Source organism: Astatotilapia calliptera, chromosome 12 (assembly GCF_900246225.1).
Source record: "Astatotilapia calliptera chromosome 12, fAstCal1.2, whole genome shotgun sequence".
Classification (NCBI taxonomy): domain Eukaryota; kingdom Metazoa; phylum Chordata; class Actinopteri; order Cichliformes; family Cichlidae; genus Astatotilapia; species Astatotilapia calliptera.
Window position 1 is genome coordinate 24,891,427 of NC_039313.1, and position 24,020 is coordinate 24,915,446.

Here is a 24,020-nt window from a genome sequence, read left to right on the forward strand (position 1 = left end):
AAATTCAAATAAAACTGTATGATTAAGCGTCTGATCCATGAGAATGGGGGAACTGGAAATAAAGGAAAAAACTGGGGGTATCGTCCCTATTCTGGTATCTTTTTTTCCTTTTGAGCTCCTCTCAAAATGTGTGTATCATTTTTTGTTTGTGTAGGCATTTTTTGTTGTTGTTGCCTGTATACAGTTTGTTACCATGGTCGCATACTGAGTGTGTAGTTAACATTAAAATGAAACCTTGATACAGCATCATAACATGATGGATGATAGTTGATGTTAGACCTTAGGACAAAAAACAAAACTAACAAAAAAATAACAATAAAAAAAAAACAACTTAAGGCAATCATTAATTCTGCTAGGCTGCACTTTTATTTATTCATGGATTACGTTATTCATGTATTCAGTTATAATAACCATGAATATATTTCTCCAATAATACAAAATAATTGAAACAAACAGAACAGCCACAAAAACACATGACAGTGTAGGAACTATTACAGTAATGCTCAAATAAAGTTGCTTAAAAAAACAGAACAGTCAAACTGACAACACTTCAAAGCGTGTTTCTATTTACGCATTTTAAATAAATATCATAAAGAAACATCAAATAACTAATTTTCTTGACAGAAAGCAATACGTTGTTGCTCAGAGTTACTTCTCTGTCCGCATAAATCAGCAAAACTTCTCCTTTGACTTCAAGTGTTGAATTAATGCGTCTCGGGGGGCTCTCGTGTCCCCATGTCAGGGCTGGTAAACCCGTTTAAATGATTAATAACAAAACACCTTCTTAATTTCTTACAGGCTGTGATATTTAAGCTATGACAGCCTGCTACCGCTTCACTGTGTCTTGCAACGTCTCACTTCAATACTTCGAAAGCAGCTTTTTTCCACATGACACTGATGATTAGAGCACTCGGAGCATGCGTCTGAAATTGCCACTTCTTAGAAGACAGGAGTGTTGTATGTTCGCCGACCCCAGGGGCAGATCACGGTTACTGGATTGTGACCAATTTTTCTCAGTTTTGTTTGGCACAAATAGGTTGCTCTATCATCCTCCTCATAGAAGTCCAGATTGAGACTCCTTCTGTTGAAGCTTAAGCATCAATTCAAGTAGGTTCATCTGCATTGTCAGCTCCTGAAACACACAGAGTTTGAAGAGCAGCTAGTGTCAGCCTTCTGCTCTGTCACAAAGTACAGCTCCACCTGTATTTGAGGGCTCAGTATACATTTTAGTCATTAGCTAACTAACCTGAGGATTAGTAGTGATGTAAAACCCAGGGACTCCTGCTTTCTCGAGCGTGTTTTGCTGGTCTATCACTTTTTGATCCATTTCTGCTACGATCTTCTTATCCATCATTTTTTGTTCCTCTCGCACACGAACGTCCAGAGCCTGATACAACAACACAAAGCTGTAAACTAAAAGCATAGAGCAATACCATTCAGTAAGCAGAGATGTTAGAATTTCAGTGCTTACCTCTAGCTCGGCTTGTTGGTTTGCCTTGAGCAGCACAAGGTTGTGAGACTTACATGACTGCAGGGCATCTTTGTGTTTTCGTGCAAGGTCTTGTTTGAGTGCTGAACACAAAAGAGAACCAGTTAATCAACAGATTAAGGTTTCCTTTCCCAAGAAGCAACTGTAATACCTGCCGCACCGGTGAATTTCAGGGGAAGTTAGTGATGTTAATCAACAAATACCAGACAACAGGAATGGTGGGCGTTCCGGTTTAAATGGTGTTCCTGTGAACAGGTGACAACTCTTTATATATTTCCCTCTCTATGTTCCTGAAGTCACTGTCTGCAGTTTTGTCATTGTGTAATAGCAGCATAGGTCATAAGATAAGATAAGATAACCTTTATTAGTCCCACGAGTGGAAAATTTGTTGGGTTAAGGCTGCCGACCTTTGCCAGTGCCATCTTACCCTTCCGACCATTCATACATTACAACATCACATGGGGAAGACAGGTCAGAGGTATAACAATGGAAAATGTACAACATGAGGAAAGACGTATGAGGCAAGGGTTGACATGAACAGTTCATGCCAAATCCACGTCATTATCTTCAGATGACGACCTGCTGATCCCTTAAAACAGACCTAAAATTGAGCTGCATCACAAGTGCAGTCGACCTCATGGAAATAAATTATTCCAATTTGTATGAACTAGCGTACATATTTTCACCTGATAGATGCTTTGTGTTTTCATAAGTAACATAAGCCTCGCCTATGGCCATGGTTTGGTGCGTGTCATTCACTCAGTGTTGGACATCTGTAGCAAGAGTTCTTTACAAATTAGGGCTGCCACAAACGATTATTTTGATAGTCGACTAGTCACCGATTATTTTTGCGATTAGTCGACTAATCAGACCATGCATCTATTGGACGTAAAACCTACATCTTATTGCACCAGCATGCATCTGCTCTTATATAACTATCATTAGCTTACAGCTTTAAGTGTTTAAGATATGTGCTAACTAAAAATAAAGACAAGATGATAGTTTATTAAATTTTAATGACATTTGCAGATTGTTTCGGTGGAGTTTAATAAACTCAGCCGTTGCTCATTGCTATCTAAAATATAACAGGACACCGGAGTATATTCTCGCGCATCTCACACTTCTGATAATCAGTTGTCTGCTTGACGTTTATTCAGCTGTGTAAAAACTATAAATTTAATCTCAGCCAAACCGATTTACTCAGGAATAAATAAAATACTAAAAATACCAAACAGTAACATTTTTAAGTTATCTAAGTGACTTATATTACATGTTTAACCTGAGTAGCGAAAGACAGCAGTGGGTTTGAAAACGATTTGCCGGGAGTCCGGTGTTCTCACAGGCTCTAGTGAGCCTTGAACCCCGGCTTGCTATCGAGCTGGTGAGACGTCTGTTACCCACGTCGGAGCACTTTTGAAAATATGTGGTGTCTTGATAAACTGAGCAGATATTTGGTAACATTCTCGCCTGAAAATACATAAACGTTTATTTTGTGACCCAGAAAAAATAATATGAGTAACATAAAAACTAACTAGCTGCCGCCATTGTTGACAACTGAGCAGGGCCGCGCTACAAATTCTGGGACACAGCTTCTTCTTCTTCGAGGTTTAACGGCAGCTGGCATCCTTGTACATGCAGTGCTGCCATCTTCTGCTTCAGTCCGTTATTACACTCTTAAATACTTCTACTTATTCCTGCGTCGTTTGGGATCTTACAAAGCTTCAAACGACGAGTCGACTATTAAATTAGTTGTCGACGATTTTAATAGTCGACGTAATCGTTACTAGTCGACTAATCATGGCAGCCCTATTACAAATACAACACTTATAGGATCATTTTTTCTCAACCTTTTCTCATTTCTGTAGGGCTGGTATGTCTGAAACTGAAGCCTGGAGGCCTGTGTCGACTAAGGAGGTGTGTCCAAATGAAGCCCATGTCAAGGCCTGTACCACTCTTCAGAATATCACATGACCAAAGATAAACGAGGGCCCATTTCTCTGATGTGACGCGAGTGTCTCATTATGTGATTCAAGCTGTTGAAAAGACGCAGGAATTTTTTTAATTTTTTTTTTGCGTGAACTGGATCTGGGGTGATTCTGAGGATCATCACAAACTTGCAAGGAGATTGTAAGCACATTAGGGAAAAAGGCGATATCATATCTCCCAATAATAACATACATCTTACATTAATCTCAGAGAGCATGGTTAGTTAGAGGTATTCTCTCTCTCTCTACACATACATACGCACACACAGGACCTCATGTAGGTATTTTGCATTGATACATCATTACATTTATATATCGACTGTTATGTAGCCCACATGTATTATCACAGCAGGGCTGCTGTACATTGAATGACCAGCAGATGTCAGCACTTGAGCTTTTGAACAGGGCTTAGTGTCATTTGCCCTTTGGTGAAGCAACTGAAAGATTCCACACAGGACTTCATCAAACCATCACTATATTTATGCTAGTTTGTATGCTTAGTGAGTTTTTTGTGAACCCACAAACCCACAGTTTGTGAGTTTACAGAGGTGCTGTCTTGCATGTGTTTAATGTTTGGTGGAATACCTCATTAATAGTGTGTTTGAATTTATCAAGTGGTATGTGTATAAAAATATCCATCCATCCATCGATAGGAGGCAACAGCCTAAGCAGCGAAGCCCAGACCTCCCTCTCCCTGGCCACCTCCTACAGCTTTTCCAAAGGAACACCAAAGTGTTCCCTTGCCAGCTGAGACTCCAGAATGTCCTGGGTCTGCATGGGGCCTCCTCCCAGTAGGACATGCCAGGAACACCTCACCCAGGAGGCCGAACCACATTAACTGGCTCTTTTCAATCTGAAGGAGTAGTGGCTCTAATCTGAGTTCGAACCCCTCTTTATCTTTGACTTTATGTTTAATATATAAATTTTTTATATACATATATTTTCTAAAATTAAGGGTAATAATCCCACAAATACTAATATTGGTTTTAAATGTTTTGTCATTTTTAACTTCTGTCATAGTTTTTCTGTACTATGAAGTGAGTTCAACATACCCAGGGTATCTTTCTGTTCTCTGGCTGCTCTTACCCTAACACTGGCAATCAAGATAATCAGTCGTGAATGTTGTTATCAACTCACTAATGCATTATTTGCTCTGTGCATTAACATGAAAGTTGGTGCCATCTGACTGATCACACGAATTGATAAGTGTACTGGCGACAGAATGACTAATTGTAAAACTATGACCAGGTTAAACACACAATTCAGACTGAAAGCAACACAGCAGTATGGGGAAATGCACTGTAAAGTAATATAGGATTATAGGAGTAAACTGAAAAAGAGCTGGAAAAGAGCAGTCATATTAAAGATGTTTAGTCTATTTTAGCCAAGAAAGAAAGCAGGCAAAAATGCACACTGTGTGAGTTAACAGAATTATCAATGTAACAACTCTGATGGATTATAATTAAGTTCTTCATTAAATTAATATTTAAAAGACATGGTCTAAGAGAAAAGAATAAATATAAAAAGAGAATTTAGGCTTAGTCTGCATAAATTTGATATAAGCTCTCTAAGTACAAATTGGTGCTCTATTTTAGGACACATTAATGTTTATAGAATAACAATGTTGAAAAGATGTTTGCAACCAACACAAAAAAACACTTAAGTAACCAGAATAAGAGAAAATCCTGCTTCATAGTATAGAGGCCTGTAGTATAAATAGATTAATTTGCTACAGCATCAGTTATGTGTCCTTTTTACAACAGTGTTGCATTTTATAGGTATATGGTATTTTATGATAACATCTCTGGACTACGCAGGAGTCGTTTTCTGTGGAATGTGGTTGAAAAGTTGTCAAACATCATCAGACAAGATGAAAACCAGCTAAGCTGGAACAGGGGACGTGTCCTGTGCGTTTCCTGTTCAGCAGTCCACAAACCTTGGTGTTCGCAGTGCAGCTTCTGTCTCTGATTGTAGAGATTCTTCTCTGTCAGATGCTGTATATCCAGCAGGCCCTGGACAATCTCATATACCGTCCCGTCTATAAGGGCTAGAGCAAGGTCACTCAGCGTGTTGTAAGACAGGCGCTGCTGAAAGGAGCTAACCACGGAGGAAAAAGCAAAACAAGAAATAAATCATCTAGAGATCAGTTACACAGCTTTAAAAAGGTGCCCCTTCATATCACAGCAATATTCTAAAGCCGGTGGAGGAAGTAACGATACCTCGGCAAGCCTTTGACCAGTGTTTGCAGTTCAGATAACAGGTAGTAATGTCTTTCTTGTTGTTGTGTAGAATCCCCCCCAGTGACACCGGGATAACCGTCCATCTCTTCATCTGGAAAGATGAGAGCAGCACGGACTCAGTTAGCTAACAGTAACAACATCGACAAATTACGCTTCTATATTTACATTTTTTCTAGAAGTAAATAATATAACTTATATACAGGAGGCTATTTTGTATCTAATGAGCTTCGTGTGTGCACAAAAGCGTGCTAAACTTACTAAGTCACTTTAAGAAAACGAAACAGACTAGTTTTGAGCTGTTAAGACTTCTAACCAAGCTAACTAGGACCCCTATTGGCGACTTTCGAGATGCCTGTCTATAATTGCGCATGAAATAGTTAAATATGCACGCTAGGTGGCGCTTTGTATAAAAAAAGAGACGCTTCTTATAGGCTACTTATCAGATATGATATTACATTTCAGACCATGACAAATTAACATGACTGAGTACATAAATACAATGATGTCAGTTAAAGACTATACGCTATGTCCCATATGAAGATTATTTTTTAAATGCAATTCTTTCAATTACGTTTATTCATATTGAACACCTAATGTAAAATAAGAGCTTAAATACCCAGCTGGGGTGCACACGCCGTGACCCGTGACGTTTAACCTCAGCTGGCTGGACGCGAGGCGCGCCTGTGTCGCGCGCTGCTTGGTGGGCAGTGCGCCGTCACGAGCTGAAGGTGTCATGAAACGAAGAAAACTCTCTTGCGGAGGGGAAGAGCACTGTTTATAACAGCGCGTATGGGAGCACAGGAGAAACTGGATTAGTGGTTCATACGATTAACATGGCCAAAAACACATCTCTTTATTTTCGAATTGTCGAGGGCAGAAACCTCCCGGCCAAAGACGTGTAAGTAATTTCTGAATGGCATGCTTCTGTGCTCAGGTCTTATCTACTAAAATATACACAGCCTCTGCATTGTTTCTTAGCTATTTGTCAAATAAGAAAAAAAAATGTCATATAGCCATTTCTGGTGCGCTCTTTCCTGTAAATTAGCTAATTGAATTAGAGTAGAGATAGTCAAATTGACCTGAGTATAATTAAAGACGAGGGAAGATTAAATTAAGCTTACCCCCAGGTAAACTGGCCATGCTTTGTCTCATTCTGTAATTTTTTTCTTTGTCACGTTAAGCTCCGGAACCAGTGATCCATACTGCATTGTAAAAGTTGACAATGAAGTTGTGGCCAGGTGAGTTCTCTCTTAATTTTATTAAGATGTGCACGATAAACGTAAATTAACTGTGTTTTATCCAGACCTGCAGCTGGATGATGTTCTTATCTATATGCTGCGATCTGAGTCATCACACTTCATATATTTACATTAGTTTCTGGCTGTGCTCCCGCTACTGTGCACATGTAAACCAGGGTGGAGTGCGTGTGATCAGTGCTGTGGTACCCACAGCGTGGTCCTTCCATCACAGAGAACCTGATACTGGTCTGGCCTTTAAAACACCCACAGGTAACCATGGAGAGGGTGCATCAATTATTGCAGTGAGCACCCGGTGTAAGCCAGGTGAATGCTGGGAGCTCAGAGCAGAATACACCATTTCAGAGGTGGTTTCAGATTGGGTGAAGACATGCACATGATTTCAACCTCCAAGCTGTTCAGACAGAAGATGGTAGTTTTAGAAAGCAGCTGTAGTAAACTGCAGGATTGTTTGCTTTGCAAAGCAAATTTCTTTAGAGAAACTGCTTTGCTGTGGACTTTCACAAGAACACGGGGTGAAATTTAGTGGGTATTGTTCCATCTGGGGTGGTGAGGGAAAAAACAGCACAATGATTCACTGAAGATGCTCACACTAATTATGTTGCACTTGTAGTGTTACTGGCCAACTGAGTCCTCTGAGTGTAATGTTCATAAATGATGCAGCTGCTAGATTTTGGTACACTAGAGAAAAGTTGGTGGTAATAATGAAGGGTTAGGCCATTTTGGCAGGATGATGTATGAATGGTTTTGATTCAAAAGTATTTCTCAAAAAGCTAGCAATTTGCTTGTTTTTATTAAAAAATATCAAACTTTTCCCCAGAAATGCCTTTAAAAAACAAGTAGATCAAAGGACATTCATTTCAAAGCACATCCTGCAAAATCTTGCCTAATTGCAAAATTACAAAAATCAGGATTCAAAAACATAACTAGTGATAAGAATAAACACACAAAATTATGAATCTGACCATTAAAAAAAAACAAGCAGGATTTTTAAGGCTTTTTTTTTTGCCTTTATTGGATTGCAGAGTGGACAGGAAAGCAGGAAGACGAGCAGCAAAGGGCCTCAGGTCAGAGTCAAACTGTGGCTGCTGCACAGATCTGACCATTTTAAGTGTTTGTTTTGGCTTCAACAGAATCCTTAGATGACCTTTTCAAAAATCCAAGAATCTTATAGCTTGCTATCATTTTGAAACAGCTGGATTTTCTAACCTTTTTTTTTTTTTATCACACCTGACACTTTAACAATAACTGTACATCACTAAGTTGAGAATAGTTTGAGGAGGAGGAGTTGACCGTCCGACTGCGGTCTGGAGTGTTGGGCCTCCCTGCTGCTGCGGAGTCGGGGCGGTCTGCCTCTCCCCACCGCAGGGAAAAGGGTAACACCACCTGGGTCTGGGTGCAGTTCCCCCCTCCAGGGGCAAAGGTACCTAGACCCGGTTCGTAGAGTATGCTTGGGGAGTGTGATCGTGTGTACAACGTCTCTTTATGTCTGTCTCCACGTTGGTTGAGTGTGGAGTAAGTGCATATGAGAGCATGAGGGTGGGAATGGATGTTTGTATCTGTGTGTGCCTGTATGTCTGTGTCTATATGTCAGGTTGGGTATCAGACGCCACCTCTCTGGGGACATCTCAGGCCCTCCAAGGTTTGGAGGCCTATCTCCCCCCACCACCACTTCCCCTGCCAGTGGCGGACTCCCTCAGACATCGGTGCGCTGGTGGTTCTTTGTGTCTGGGGATGGGCGTCCAGGTACACACCGGCTCACTCCTTGGCGGCCGCTTATCGGGGCCTGGAGCCTGGGGCTCGCTCGGGCCACTTCGGAGGTGGGGTGCCCCCGGCCTCTCGGCCTGGGGCTCGGTCACTCAGGCACAGCTGGCTGCCGGCGGAGCTCACGGGCGCGTCACTGCAACTCCCCCTGGCTTCTGCTCCGCGGCTGCTGAGTGAGCCCTCATCTGGGACTCTCCTCAGCTCTTTCCGGGACAGTGGCGCAGCTGCCCCTCTGTTGGTCTTCCTTGGTCTCTTGTGTTCTGGGGGCCTCTGGATGTCTGAAGTCTTGATCTCCTCCATACCTGCTTCATGCCCTGGAGGACGGGGCTGTGGCCCCCCCACACCCTCTAGCAGATCATTACATGAAGGAACCTTTTAAAAAAAACAAGCGCGTCCATGCTCACAGGTGTACACACGGGTGATCACACCCACAAACTACACCCTTTTTGGCTCCTACCTCAAAGCACACTGTGTTCTGTTGATCTTATGTGCTGCACAATAATGTTTAACATTTAGTATTTACTGTCATATTCCCATATATCATTGTGATGTTGTTTATTCTATTACTCTTGTTCTCTTCTGCTTGCTTTCTTTTTTCTTTCTCAGCAGGTGATCCAGGTGATCGATATATGCATTTTCTTTTTCTTTTTTTTCTTTTTTTTTCTGCCCATTCTGTTGGTTTTTGTTTTTTGCCCTTTATCCCTGTCCCTCTTCTCAGCTGTTTCTCTTTCCCTCTTTCTTTCTCCCCTTCTTTCCCCCAGTCAAGTCTGTCCCGTATTCAGCAAGTGAAAATAAAATAAACAATAAAAGGTGAATCAAATGGACCATTATGGCAAGGCTGGGATGGTCAATTTGGTAAAGTAAATCCGTTGGGCATCTTTCTTTGCCTTTAGACAATAATTCTGATGGCAAAAGAGGCAAACGGGACAGGCAAAAAAAAAAAAAAAAGAATAGTTTGAGGAGAGGACGATTCTCCCATTTTAATATTTATATTTAGTGCATATCACAAAATTAACATCTATATAAATGGAAACAAAGAAAGAATCTTGCACATTTCTGTTTTTGCGCACGTTAATGTGATATGTGTCTGCTCCAGGGCTGCTGATAGTAAGCATGGTAAACTTCTCTTTTCAGGACGGCCACAGTGTGGAAGAACCTTAATCCTTTCTGGGGTGAAGAATACACGTTGCATCTCCCAATGGGGTTTCATTCGCTCTCTTTTCACGTTATGGATGAGGACACAATTGGGTAATCCCGCAACTAAAGCACTTTCAAAACTATTCCATATTTACTCTTAACTGCTGGACCCTGGTCATGTATTTGTAGTCCTCTGTGTTTGCTTAACTTGCCATGAGTTGATATATTTGTGTGGAAACTCATGCAAAGCTTTTTAATGTTTTGGGAAAGAACTCTAAGCTTTGAATAAACAAACATCATCAGGCAGATGGTCGCCCAGATTGAGTGATTAAAGGTTGTTTTTTTCTCTCCTCTTCACATGATGGCCAGCGCTAATCATTTCACTCAAAAACTCAAAAACTTTGATCTGATTTTCAGTAGCTTCTGTCTCAAAGTCTCTCTCTCTCTTTTGTATCCCTTTCTACAGGCACGATGATGTTATTGGAAAGATTACGCTGACCAAAGAAGCCATTGGAGCTCAAGCTAAAGGCATGGCTAAACATTCAGCAGTAGTCTATAACTGGATGACTGCATGGCCAGAGCTCAGAGGTTAAACACACAAAGAATCCTGTGATGGATTCAAAAGTCCAAGTGATTGAGGAGACATGCTTTTTTTTTTTCTTTTTTTTTTAAGGGTGGGAATGTTTCTTAGCTTCTCTCAAACCTTTAAATTCATTTATGCACATCACTCACAATATTTACAGGGCTTCCAGAAATTTGGGACAATATGTAAAAACTAGATAAAGCAGAGAATGCTGTGTTTGCTAATAATTTAAAACTGGGATTTAATGGAAAATCAGAAAATGGAGACACAAATTTCTGAAACTGAGAATTGCTTCTAATGAAAATTACCTGAGTATTCACTGAAAAGTGGCACACAGGTTTAAGAAACATTCCCGGATTAAAAGTAGGTAGGTCAGTTTTGGAATGAACGCACTTTCAGCCAGACATATGGGGCTGACAAATCGTGTGTCTTTGTGTCGTAGCGTTATTAGATTACTTGAAGAGTTTAAAAGGGTATGTTTGCTGCATATTGATGATTCTCCTCCGAAGGCCACCTCAGTCATGTGATTCACTGCCGCATTGTGGTACTGAGTCATTTTACTCCCTCACAGGATTTCTCTCACAGCCCGGCCTTGATATTGTACCTTTTCTTTCATTTTCTGAAAGACAAAAGTAGAATCTTAACAGCATCACACAGTGTGCATGTTGTCCAGGCAATCATCGACTGTGTGGTATTTATTTTTTATTTTTTATTTTTTACTGTTCCTGCCTTGCAGTTGTACAAACTGTAGATGTTTTTGCACTAATTAGTTTTATTTGTGTACTTAATCAAACAGAATAATGACCAGTTAGTTGTCAGAAAGAACAAAAATAAACAACTGTATCTTCCTAAAGTTAAAAATAAGGTCTTCAAACTGTTAGTTCGATCCTGAAAAATACTCATAATATTCAAAGTACATTAGTCCAGGAATTATTTGTCAGTTCATCAATGGATATTTTACAGCTAATTGGAAAATTAATATTATTTATTTTCAATATGACTCTCAAAGTTCTAATCTCTCAGCTCCTCTCAGTGTTTAATGGTTTAGAGATTAATCTCTTTTTGTGCTTTACGGCCAGGGCTAGACTGCTGGCTAAATCTCACAAAGGTTGACCCTGATGAAGAAGTTCAAGGAGAGATCCATCTGGGTCTGGAGCTGCTTAAAGATACGGAGAAGATCAGTCTGCGGTGTCAAGTCATTGAAGCCAGGTAAAATGAAATGCTGCGCTGCCGAGAAAATGCCAGGAAGGCGATTTCACTTAAAAACGGCCACGGACAATAGTGGCTCGAACATTTCAGAATCTGCCATGTGAGTTTGTGATAGAGCCACCGTATTATCACTTCAAACGTGGTCACGTTTGTGTAGCTGAGCTCCTTGTAGTTGAGCTCTGGCAGTATATCAGTGTTTTTTGAGCTGAACTCTTATCACCATCACCCCGCAGGCCTCCACACTCCCTTCTGAGTCACACCGCCACTGTCACACCGCTCACTGCCCCATCTGTGTGTCCCAGGCTACAATCTTTCCTTCTCAGGCGGGGCACCAATGAGCTTGTCAATCAGGACTTGACACTGTGTTATTCAAATGTGCTCTGATGAGTGTGAATTGAGTTTGAAAGAAAAAGGTTGAGTAAGAAGTAGAGATTCAGCTTTCTTTCCTCGCTAAAGCACACTAATTTAACTTGCAGAACAGATAATAAGAGTTAGCGGAGCATTTTGGCGGATTAATGATTTCTCTTGTCCTTTGGTGTGGTGATACCCGCAGAGACTTGGCTCCAAGAGACATTTCTGGAACCTCTGATCCCTTCACAAGAGTTATTTTCAACAACCATAGTGCAGAGACCTCGGTGAGCTCTGTCTGCATGCATGAGTGGGTTATGTTGGTTGCACTGAAGTCTGATTGATGGTTGCCTTACTGTTTGTCATTTAAAGGTTAAATGTTAAAGATTAGGCTGATCTTTTGATTTCTTTCAATTTCTTAATGCTGGATTTTTAGATAATCAAGAAGACCCGTTTTCCTCACTGGGGTGAGACGTTAGAGCTGGAGCTGGATCCAGAGGAGCTGCGTGAGGAGGGGACTGTTACTGTACAGGTCTGGGACTGGGACATGGTGGGCAAGAATGACTTTCTGGGAAAGGTGAGGTTCCCATAATTCTAATCATTTTTCATATGTATTAAAATTCAGGTCATGAGTAGCTTACAAAAGGTTTTATAATTGAGTACAGTGTTCCTTGCTATAAAATAAAGGCTTTTACCTCTTCTTGTTGATATTGTGTGCTTGCTTTCTGTGTCTTTTCCACAGGTGGAAATCCCTTTTGCTTGTTTGCACAAGACACCTCAGTTAGAGGGCTGGTTTCGTTTACTGCCCTTGGGAAACAATGAGGTTGATGCTGGGTGAGGATTATGGGTGTGCTTCTTTGTACAATGTGGTAACTATGCATCTTTAGAGAGAGGCATTTCCTTTCGGAAACCATCAAGACTAAAATTGTCGTAGCAATCATCACATCTTTTCTTAAATGTTCTCAAGAGAAGCTTTTATTTTCCTCCCGGCTCTCTTTCGAGCACTTAAAAGCACAATCACGGATGTATAGCCAGTGCGTTGATGGCATCTGGACCCCGAGATAATTTTAGAGCGAGCGGAGGGCTGAGTGAACTGTAAAGTAAAGGGAATTTCTCAGGTTCATTAGGAAATGACTCACTCTTGTAAGGAGTTTTTGCACTCTAGTCCACTGTTGATTTAGAGAGGACTGTGACCAAGCGGTGCGTCATTTTCCCCCAAACACGGTGAGCCATGTGTTTAGAAAATGTCCTTGCCAGGGGCAGGATGATTTAGCGGTTGTTTTTACGAGTGTACTCTAAGCTTTATTTCTTATCTAAACTGCATTTTCCAATCAACCGCTGACTCCTTTAACAAAAACAAAAACAAAAAAAGAGTTTATGCAAATGTCTAACAAAGACTATTGTCAGACTATTATTGTGTTAGCTGAAAATCTGTGCTGTGATACTTTCCTTTGTTTTTAGTGGCAAGCTGGGAGCACTCCGTCTCAAGGTGCGTCTGGTGGAGGATCAGATCTTGCCATCCATGTACTATCAGCCTCTCATCGACCTTCTGGTTGAGTCGGTAATCTCCCCTACAGAGGTCAGCATGACAGCTCCTCTTCAATGCTGATATTAATTTGTTGACCACTCAGTCACTCGCCATGTCAAGGGACTGCTGTATGCATTACTTCTTCCATCTGCAGTTAGACCTCATCTGCTTCATCTGTCCGGCTTCCCAGTTGCGCCAAAATTCTTGACCCGTGACCCGAGTTCTCTTCTTCTGAACAGGTGGAGGATAGCAGCGCTCTGACTATGCTGGAGGAGGTCACCACAGTTGAGAGCAGACAGGACATGGCAATGACTTTGGTGAAAATCTACCTGGGACAAGGACTGGTGGTGCCCTTCCTGGACTACCTTAACACCCGGGAGGTCAACCACACCAGTAAGACGAAGCGAAAAAGTGCAAACTTTAAACCGTTTTTAAAGGTTTTGATTTCATGTCCTCCATCTTGCAAGTGTCTAAATTTGCTCAGAATTTATGTGTATTTGTGCTCTTAATTACATGTAATAACTGTGGCTGCACTTTGAATATACAGTGTAGGATCTAAGTTTATCTCTGTTAGTCAGTATTTATATTAGTCAGACTTTGGGACGTGCCAGTTTGCTGTTATTGCTCCACTCTCCAGAGACCCTCTGAGGGCTGCTGCTGCTGCATTGACATTAAGGTCTCTGAACACTGCAGCTATGGTATGTGTGTGGGCAGTAAAAGCCTCCCAACACTATATTTACTACCCCAGTGCCAATTATTTACTCACCCAACAGTCTTCCCTTGGCTGTTCTCTGGTCTGGATTAGTCATGTTTTTGCCTCCGCACCATATCCCCATGATAATTCACACTGAGCTCTGGTCTTTGGTTTCTGTTGGTGTAGTTTCTGCTAATAAGCATAGTGCCTAAGTTTCCATAGCAACTCCACATGATCCAAATGGTAACTGCTTGATCAGGAATGCATTGTGTGAGCACCCAGACATTAAAGTTAGGCACACGGCACAAAAACGTACAGTACACCTGCTGGGCAGCAGTGAAAAACCCACCCTTCTCCTTACATCCAAATAATTTACCTGGCAACCCAGTCCCGTTACTATGGATATTTTAGTGTCACCGCATGACTAACATGACATTGAGGCAAGGTCGGTCTGCCCTCACTTGTGACTCTGGACTATTTGTTCTTGATTGATAGACTTGTGCCAGACTAAATAGAAAGCATAGATACTTAAGAAATGTATAAATGAGCCCAGAGAAAAAGGTGAAATGAGGGTGGAGCAAACAAATGCTCCACAGGCTATATGAAAAGCTTCCACTCTAAGGAAGCAGTGTTTCAATCTTAAATTTTTATTTTTCATCAAGTATAATTAAGAGCCTGATGAGGGTCTATGTGATGCTTTATTAAATTGATTGGATGCAGTAATAAGATCCTTCCCACCATTCCCACTGTCATACATCATATAAAAGGTGTTTTTAGGTACAACAATAGATAGATGACAGGAAAAGAGCAATAAATTGTTGTGGTGGATGTTGAGCTTCTTACCCTTTTTTAATTCTTTAATTGAAAACTGTTGCTTTGTTTCACTTGATTCAGATTAAGGAAAATCTTTTTATGCCCACTAATTTTGCTCATATGTAAGATATTTTGCTAATACTATTTTTTTCCTTCTGCTCTTATAGCTGATCCTAACACCTTATTTCGATCAAACTCACTTGCCTCCAAAGCCATGGAACAGTTCATGAAGGTGAGCTAAGTTTTAAAAAAAATTATTATTATTATAGTTCCTGCAGTTTTTTGGTCCCTGCTCTGAGGGAAAGCATGATGTGGCTGATATTTACTCTCTGAATTATGCAGATTTAGATAAAACAAGGCAAGCTGTCAAGTGTAAGAACAAAAAGGCATGTGTAGCATGTGTAGCATGACAAATGCAAAGGTAACTTTAATGTATCAATGAGTATGTCGACATAACAGGCTGCTATATAGGGCAGGATCAATCCAAATTAAGTGCAACAGAAAGTGTGTCAATTTTCAAGATTGCTACAAAAAGGAGTAAAAAAACACAGATGATCCAAAAGAGGACAAGAAACAGACAGAGGCAAGGAGAGATGCAGGACAGGAGGTGGTTAGCTTGACAAGCTGACTGAGCCAATTTTGCTTAGGAAGTTTCCCAACTGAGTGAAGTGACCCAGAAGTGTCTAGAGTCATAATAGGAGGTCGTTAAATTCTTTAAATGTTAAGGAAAGCTGCTTCAGTGCTTCCCTTATTACCACCTTTAGAAAAGGATGCACATTTACCATCTCTTATGAAATGAAAAGACATAATGCTGCCCCTCAATTCAAAGAAAATGATCAGCATACTGACACATCATGTGCTACTCGGTTTAAATTTTTCATACATGCGATCACTTCACTGATACTCATTGTATGAAGTGCTTTGAAACCTAATTTTAGAAAATTGCTCTATAAATAAGGTTTTTTATATGCATTTAACTAATTGAAGTGAAGGCTTGCATTGCGTATGTCCCCATTTTTGGTCTTAGCATTTAGTCTTATTAATTCATCTAACATGAGAGGTGCTAAAAAGCCCTATTAAAGGGTTAATTCTACAGCAGGACGAGATGAGTGGCATTTCTTGATACAAACACTTCACTGTGTGCTGGAAAGCTGTTCTTGGTAATCAAGTGATATTTTTCACAAGGATATATACACCGTTAATATAAAATTGTCACCTTGTCACATTTTTAACTAGTCTTATGCAAGTTAGATTCCCTGTGGACAACAATCCTGTTTTCCTTTTTGTGAATTCTTCTTAGCGTTTTTCCTTGACCCTGTGGATGTTTCCTATCAAGGGAAAGTGTCATCAACGGAGGGAATTTGTTGTCTGTTTGACCGCAACCACAAGCTAAACACATACCAGGGAACAACACCACATGAGAAAATAACCTTCAAAACAAAACAACCATAAACGGAAAGAGGGACATGGAAAACAAACAGATAAACTGAGGAAGCAGACAGGGAGGGACACACAAAAGACGCAGGGGAACAGATCAAGAAAAGCAAAACGAATAACAGTGACCTTAACAGATGTCTTCAACATATGATATTGTTTTGCTATCAGGCTGTTGGCATGCTGTATCTGCATGAGGTGTTGAAGCCCATCATCAACCGCATCTTTGATGAGAAAAAGTACATTGAACTTGACCCATGTAAGATCGACCTGAACCGCACAAGGTAAATCGGACCTAAAACATCTTGTTGGATCACAATTCTATAGTCATACTCGGACCTGGTAATAGAGTAGGACTGCTACAATTGACAAGAGGGGATTTGTGGGTTGTACGCTCAGGCGTGCTATTCGCAAATTATGTGTTAAAATGGAAAAGCTGCCACAGGAGACTGCCCACTTCCTTTACACTTCACCCCTGAGAGAAAGACATGAATGTGAGGAAATGAAAAAAAAGTAAAATGGGAATGGCTGTTGCTTGGCAACTGCCATGAGCCCCCTGAGATATCTATCTCTGACATGGGGGAGATCCAGGATCTAACGTTCTCCATGTATGCAGTAGCTCTAACCTACTATCTTATCTCGTCCCCTTAAATTATCTCAGTTTATGTGTTTAGATATTGTCAATACGGCAGTCATTGTTTGGATTCCTCTGTAGTAACATGGTCTCATATGTAACGAGGTAATGAAGAACAGAAATGTTATCAGTCCTTTTATAAACTGTGTTACAGAACAGATAAAAGCCTGTCTTGGATAGCTCCTGTTTGCATTGCGTTTACGCTGCAGATCTCAGGGATTCATTTGTTTACAGCATCTTTCTTTGTCTCTGAAGAAGGATTTCATTCAAGGGTGCAGTGTCAGAGGCAGAGGTGCGGGACAGCAGCGTGGAGATGCTGCAGAGCTATTTGACCAGCATCATCGAATCAATCGTGAGCTCAGTCGATCAGTGTCCTCCTGTAATGAGAGTGGCCTTCAAACAGCTGCACAAGAGAGTGGAGGAGCAATTTACCGAGCCTGAGAATGAGGTTAGTGTGAAGCAAAACACACAGAGAGGAAAGCGTGTCAGTGTATTTGTGGTTACTTTCACCCGCAGCTTATCCCGAGGCAGCCTGTCACCGTTCAGTGACTCGTCTTCATTTTTACAGGATGTGAAGTACCTGGCCATCAGTGGATTCTTTTTCCTGCGTTTTTTTGCTCCTGCAATCCTCACACCTAAGCTGTTTCAGCTGAGAGACCAGCATGCTGACACGCGTACAAGCAGAACACTGTTACTACTAGCCAAGGTATGATTCAGAACACAGACATGCACATAGACTCTGCTGTGAATCATTTATCCATGTTCAGACTTATGCACTCCTCAAAACAAAACACAAAATAAACAGTAAAGTGTTGGAAGCCTTGAGCGTGATGCAACAGGCCATCTGTGTGAGGAGATGGATTTTAATGTTGTGGATGTAAAACAAATAAAACATGGAGCAGGAATACGATGTAACACAAACACACGGTGTTTGTGTAACGTCAACAGAGAGAGAGCACTGAGGCACTCCTTGCTTTTCTCACTTTGTTTGGTAATTATGTAACACTGTAGGTCTGCGTGTGCCTTATTTTAAGTTCTGCCATAATCAGCAAAATAAGATTGATATTCCATCTCCAGTCATTTATATTTATATGTCTCTGCTGTGGTCTGAGACCTCACCATCCTTTCATACGTTCACATGGAAAGTCTAAAGACAGTGAGGGCAGCAGCAAGATGCCCTTAGGGAACAGAGCAGGGATCAGTGAGGACAGGATGACATGGAAGTAGCATCTTTAGCTTCAAATGAAGGAGTTGGTAGACGGAAGAATTTTGAAAAGAGTATGAGATTTGCCGGTAGGATGTACGGAAAGGGAAACAGCTGAGCTGATGTGAGCTAGAATTTAGATTAGCTGATCTGCTGGGATTGTTTGAGTCTGTTCTCACAGAACTAACGCTGTATTCATTTTTTAGACACTAATAAAAATGTTAATTATTTGAAAGGTGCTAATAATCTGCAGTAATGCCACTAGATCACCTGTTGTTAGGAACCCGTTTAAAATTCATAACTACTCTACTCAGACAGCAAATCTCAAAGAGGTTTTTTCCACCAACTATACAGAGTATGGCCATAAAACATCCCTCTCACATTATGCTCCGTTTTAACCATAAATAGATCAGATGAGCATGTTAGCAGGTTATAACTGGAATTTGAGTCGATATTTCTTGATATCATTAAAAGCAGGGATCTTAGATCCAGATGTTAGAAGAACAGTAAAACCTCATTCCACTCCCACGTGTGGCTTCTGTGGTTGCTGTCCATGGTGCTGAAGAACTGTTGCCATGGGCCCTCTACAGAGACGGGGAACGGGCTATTTTTACCTCTGTGTGCTGCAACCAGTCTGTGGTTCAAAGCCAAGCATCAGAGAGGATGTAGAGGGGGACTTCCTCCTCACCCTAGGCCAGGTGTGGGCTGGACAAAGGGCCTCGCAGCATGCTTGGCCCCAGGGACCCTTTTGATCTTCGACTTTTAGATATGCAGTCACTCCCTCACTTCTGTCATTTTCTGGAGATTTGATATGGTGAAGATGTGAGTTTGTAGTTGATATCGTGCCTCTGTGGTTGCCAGGCACTACAAAGTGTTGGGAACTTGGGACTTCAGCTGGGCCACGGAAAAGAACAGTGGATGGCACCTCTTCATCCCATCATCCTTCGCAGTGTGGCTTCTGTCAAGGACTTCCTGGACAAGTTAATTGACATAGATCATGACACTGGTAAGACTGTAACCACCAAACACATCACTACAACGTGTAATCAAAAGCCAAGTCCAGAGGCCATGCTGTTGAGCTAATCAGCCACAGGCCACCTGCCAGTGTAGTAGCTCCCAGCTGATATAGGTGAAACAATACTGTAGCCTTGCAGTGAAATATTCATAACTAGTTGGAAGTCTGGAAAAGAGATGACATGGTTAATGAGCTGGCAGGGAGCTGAAGTGAGAAGCTGCCACATGGGCTGTTGTTGTCCTGGCTGTTGCCTTAATGTCATATGTCAGTGAGGCTGTTGTTGTGAAACATCTTCCCCCTCTGACATATCGTGTTTCAACCTCCGTCTTCACATCACACCCACTTTTTTCTCCTAAAGGCCAGTTTGACATTTAATGCCCTTGAGGTGAATTTGTTGGACAGAAGCAGATGCTTGTTATTCCTCTTTGAAGCTCTATCCCTCATGGCGTGATGGAACAAGACTGAGGAGCCATCTGTAACAGAGTGCAGTTTAAAGCAATGAATCTATATAGTTTATTGACACAGCACCACCTTGTGTCTATCCGGGTGAATATGCAATTAGCTACAGATTACATACAGTTTTCCCTTTATGTCCGTCTTCTGCTTTCTCTGCGCAGCGTCTGAAGTGCCTCAGAGGGCTGTGTTCATGGCTTCAGTCACAGTCAAAGAGGGGTTTCTCCACAAACACAAAGCAGAAGGACCCCAACTGTTATCCCGCTTTGCATTTAAGAAACGGTACTTCTGGTTGACGAGTGAGACGCTGTCTTATGCCAAGACTCCCGACTGGCAGGTGGGTATTGTGCCAGCAAAATTTTATAATCTACCAACATACTGCATATCATGTGTGAAATACATATGAGTATTTACGTTACTGCTCATTTTGGCAACCAGCCACTGTGTCAAGTGTTGCTTTTTAATCATGTTTTGCTACGACTGATGGATCAAATAATCAAAAACAATCAAAGTAATGATAAAAATACGTGTACAATATGCCCATTTGTGCCCAATGAAGGGCATTCATCACCACGTGTTGCACAAAGAGAAAACATTTTAGTCATCTGCTTCTTTGCTTTCATGTATTTGTGTTGATCTTCTCGTGAGAACATCATTACTGATATTATGTAGTGCCTAACCCGTGATAATGATTTCCTCTCATTTTCTAACCAGAGACTGTCAGAGAGAGGGAGACGGTTGATGGGAGCAGAACATCCTCGTCACTAAATGCCTCTCTTTGAGTCAGTCTCTGCTTTGTGTGACTGGAATAAAGCCGAGGGTTAATTGAAAGCTATGGATATTCATACGAACATCGCAAATCACACTGGAGACAATGTCCTGGCCCCTTTTCTCCATGTTGGAGCACTCCAGTCTCAGTGAGATGAGCTCCCATTGGAAGTGGCTGATTTACACTTTAAAGTAGCCTTTGCTGCCATGATGATCTCATCCTCACTTCCTCCTTGCGCCGTACCGTTCCTCGTAGCTTTTCAGGATGAGAAACCTCTTCATTAATTTGCTCAGTGATCAGATGTCACCTTTATTTCACTGAGTCCTTTGTGTAGTATGCCTGAGGCAAGGCATGATACATCATTGCCATCATGTGCATACCTGTTCTAATTGGGGCTGTGGTTTGCAGGTGCGCTCTTCAATTCCTATTCAGTGTGTGTGCGCCGTGGAGAGGGTGGATGAAAATGCTTTTCAGCAGCAGAATGTAATGCAGGTCATCACCCAGGACAACGACGGACAGCTGCACACCACGTACATCCAGTGCAAGGTGCGTTTGTACACCACCCAGTTGCCTAGACAGTGCATGAGTTTTTTTAAAAGTTTTTTAAACACAAAACCCTGACAGTTTTCTATAGTCACAGATTTGAATTTTTAACAAGTTTTATTAATCTCCTAGAAAAAAGTCACTAAATATCTATATTGTTTTCTGTCGCAATGATGTGCTTTATCCCTGTAGGTTTTTCAGCTGATTGCCTTCAAAATGCAGATTTTTCTTTTTTCAGTTCGACATTAAACTTCATGGTTCACCGTATTTCAATTTTCCCAAACAGAATGTAAATGAGCTGAACCAGTGGCTGTCTGCGATCAGGAAAGTCAGCATCTACAATGAGCGCATGCTGCCCTCTTTTCACCCGGGGGTTCATCGCAGTGGCAAGTGGACCTGCTGCCTGCAGGCCGACCGAGCTGGTAATCCTGCTGTTATTACTTCCAGATGTACTGATTTATGTCCAAGACACCAGAATATTTGTAGGAAACTTGCAAACTCCCCTTTGCTACTTTACTAAGGTTTGACTGGCTGTTTTTGATGCGCTCTCCAAATCAATTTTATTTACTCACCGCCTTGCACGTGGGATTAAACATTTTACATTCTTTTCAGCACCAACACTACAGGTTTGATTGTTACTAAGGCTGTTCCATTGACTATTATATACAAACTAGTAGAAACATCTATTAAAATGATATTTTACATTTAGTGGGGTGAAGTTCAGACTGTAAAGTGCCAGAGATGAATAAAAAAAGCTGTGTCTCAGTTGCAGGCTGCAGTAGAACCCACTCAGCTGTGACACTTGGTGACTGGAGTGACCCGCTGGATCCAGACGTGGAGACTCAGACGATATACAAGCAGCTTCTGCAGGGCAAAGACAAACTCAGGTTGGTGCCCGAGCATGTCCTCGGCCTGTATGCATTTCTTTTCCTGAACACTAGAGGTCTATGTTGCTATACAGTAAAGCACTGCTGTGCTGCTTCTTGACATTAGTATGAGTCAAGTGTTTAACTTTCACTGTGTGATCATGTGATATGATTCTGATACTGCAGGAACAAATATCTGGAGATGCCGGATGATGATGAGACAGCGTGCAATAAAGAAAAGAAGACGAATGTGGACGTTCACCCAGGTGACACTAAACTTTAACTTTTCTATCAAGTTACATGTACAAGTGCTTTAATTGTTGTATTATCATTATTATTATCCCCTTATATTCTATGTGGGTATGACATTTCCAGGAAGTAATTCTACAGAAACAACATCCTTTTATCTACACGTTTCTCTGTCACAGATGGTGCTGAATGCACTGTTCAGCAAATGAAGCCATGTCAGGGCATCGCTGCTCGGCTGTTGGTGGTGATAGAGGACCTGGAGCAGGCTCACGCTACCTTCCAGCGCAGAGAAAAGGAGGACGTCACCAGTGTTATTATGAATCCCTAGAGTTCACATGTGGACTGGGAGCCTTTAATGCATCAAGGCGGGTTAGGGGTGGGGAGTGGAAGGGCAGCATCCTGTACCAACACAAGTGAAAATCAGCTAACCCACTCTCTTGATTGTCACGGAGAAAAAATTGGCTGCGTGGTGCCACCTCTTCCAGCCTTTTAGTACATTTCCTCCTGGCTGTAAAGAGCAAGAGGGAATTCTGCCACTTTAATCTTTTTGATTCTCCGAGTGCCACCGACAAGAGCGCCGCAGGAAGATTATGATACTTGACAAAAAGGAGGAGGTGGGTGGGGAGGGGTGGAGGGACTTTAAAGCATGATCTGACTTGATATTTTTTATGTAGATAATAAGCAATCTGTTGCATGGCCCACATCCACTTGTTGTGAAATGTGAAAAGAAGCTTTTATATTTTGAGATACTGTACAGGACCCGAGTCACACATTTATATGCAAAAAGCTTGTTTTAGTGTAACCTACAGTACCTGAATGTAAGGTGTTTTGATATTGCTGTTATTATTATAAATGCTTTGTATTTTTATTGAGGCAAAATATCACCATGGCCGCAATGTAGCAGCGACAATAACATTATAAATTATTCCACAGTGTGACGCCGCTTGTAAAGTGAGCAAAACTCAGATTTTAATTGTTGCTTCAGTCCCTTTACACAAAACATCCGCTTTGGTTTGGTGCTACGGCCAGTCAACGTAAATGTTGGGTTCTGATGTAATTCACATTTTTATAATGCCAAGATGGGTAATATTTACCTGGTTATTATATAATATCCATACATGGACAAATTTTATTTGAAAAAGAGGGGAATTAACAATCATGAGACACTCCCGTTTACTAAGTTGACAGTTTCAGAGATTTTTGTGCCACTGCATTGGTTTCATGTGTTTGAGATGCCAAATCTGCTTTTAGGAGTTTTAAAGAAAAAATACACATGTGGGGAATTTTGATCATTTTCCACAGAGAAAGTAGTGTTCAGTGTCCGTCTATTAAACAATATTCAGTTGAATAAAATCTGATCTGAGATCACTGAGATGACCTCATCAGGCATTCTTCTTACCCTCAAGCTTAACACTCTAAAACACATGGCAGACATTACATTCAGCATCCTGTATTGAGATGGTTATTACGAGTGTGTTGGTGTTTGCAGCTTTCCACATTTTTCTTTTATTAATCTGCCGCTCAAGTCATAACGAGAGTAGGCATGAGTGGAACATTGTGTTCTCTTGAATGGGGACTCTTGTTATGAAAAAGAAAAGAAAGGAAAAAAACCCCCGCCTGTACCTTACTTTGCAAATTCATCATAATGGTTTGTTCCAAGTGGGTTGTTACTGTGAACACAATTGTATTATTCAATAAACTCCGGTGAAGAAATCAAAGGAGAAGGTGTCAAATTTGTGCCCAGAAAAAAACGAGACTGACACTTTTTTTTTTCTTTACATTGATCCTCACTTGGTTTCCATAAAAT

At 41.2% G+C, this 24,020-nt stretch overlaps 2 protein-coding genes across 8 annotated transcripts; one reads left to right on the plus strand and one right to left on the minus strand.

The window, feature by feature from the left end:
- Window positions 1-343: 343 nt before the first annotated feature.
- dgcr6 (DiGeorge syndrome critical region gene 6) lies at window positions 344-14,666 on the minus strand. 2 transcript variants are annotated; one of them, XM_026187171.1, is made up of 6 exons: window positions 14,306-14,666; window positions 5,694-5,805; window positions 5,411-5,571; window positions 1,472-1,572; window positions 1,247-1,387; window positions 344-1,132 (listed from the first exon to the last, which is right to left on the minus strand). In XM_026187171.1, exons 1-6 carry the CDS (start codon window positions 14,373-14,375, stop codon window positions 1,055-1,057), a joined length of 663 nt encoding a protein of 220 aa, XP_026042956.1. In that variant the 5' UTR covers window positions 14,376-14,666; the 3' UTR covers window positions 344-1,054. The 2 variants fall into 2 exon arrangements, with proteins under 2 accessions (XP_026042956.1, XP_026042955.1); XM_026187170.1 differs by lacking the exon at window positions 14,306-14,666 and adding an exon at window positions 5,973-6,071.
- Window positions 6,210-23,934, plus strand: rasal1 (RAS protein activator like 1). 6 transcript variants are annotated; one of them, XM_026187166.1, is made up of 21 exons: window positions 6,210-6,612; window positions 6,896-6,952; window positions 9,869-9,982; window positions 10,338-10,459; window positions 11,534-11,663; window positions 12,217-12,298; window positions 12,448-12,588; window positions 12,754-12,845; window positions 13,473-13,590; window positions 13,779-13,932; window positions 15,214-15,278; window positions 16,652-16,764; window positions 17,370-17,562; window positions 17,683-17,820; window positions 19,180-19,324; window positions 19,951-20,123; window positions 20,964-21,101; window positions 21,385-21,520; window positions 21,871-21,985; window positions 22,151-22,230; window positions 22,393-23,934. In XM_026187166.1, exons 1-21 carry the CDS (start codon window positions 6,548-6,550, stop codon window positions 22,539-22,541), a joined length of 2,520 nt encoding a protein of 839 aa, XP_026042951.1. In that variant the 5' UTR covers window positions 6,210-6,547; the 3' UTR covers window positions 22,542-23,934. The 6 variants fall into 6 exon arrangements, with proteins under 6 accessions (XP_026042951.1, XP_026042950.1, XP_026042952.1 ...); XM_026187165.1 differs by having other exon boundaries at window positions 17,373-17,562; window positions 21,865-21,985; XM_026187167.1 differs by having other exon boundaries at window positions 13,473-13,572; window positions 21,865-21,985.
- Window positions 23,935-24,020: the final 86 nt, after the last annotated feature.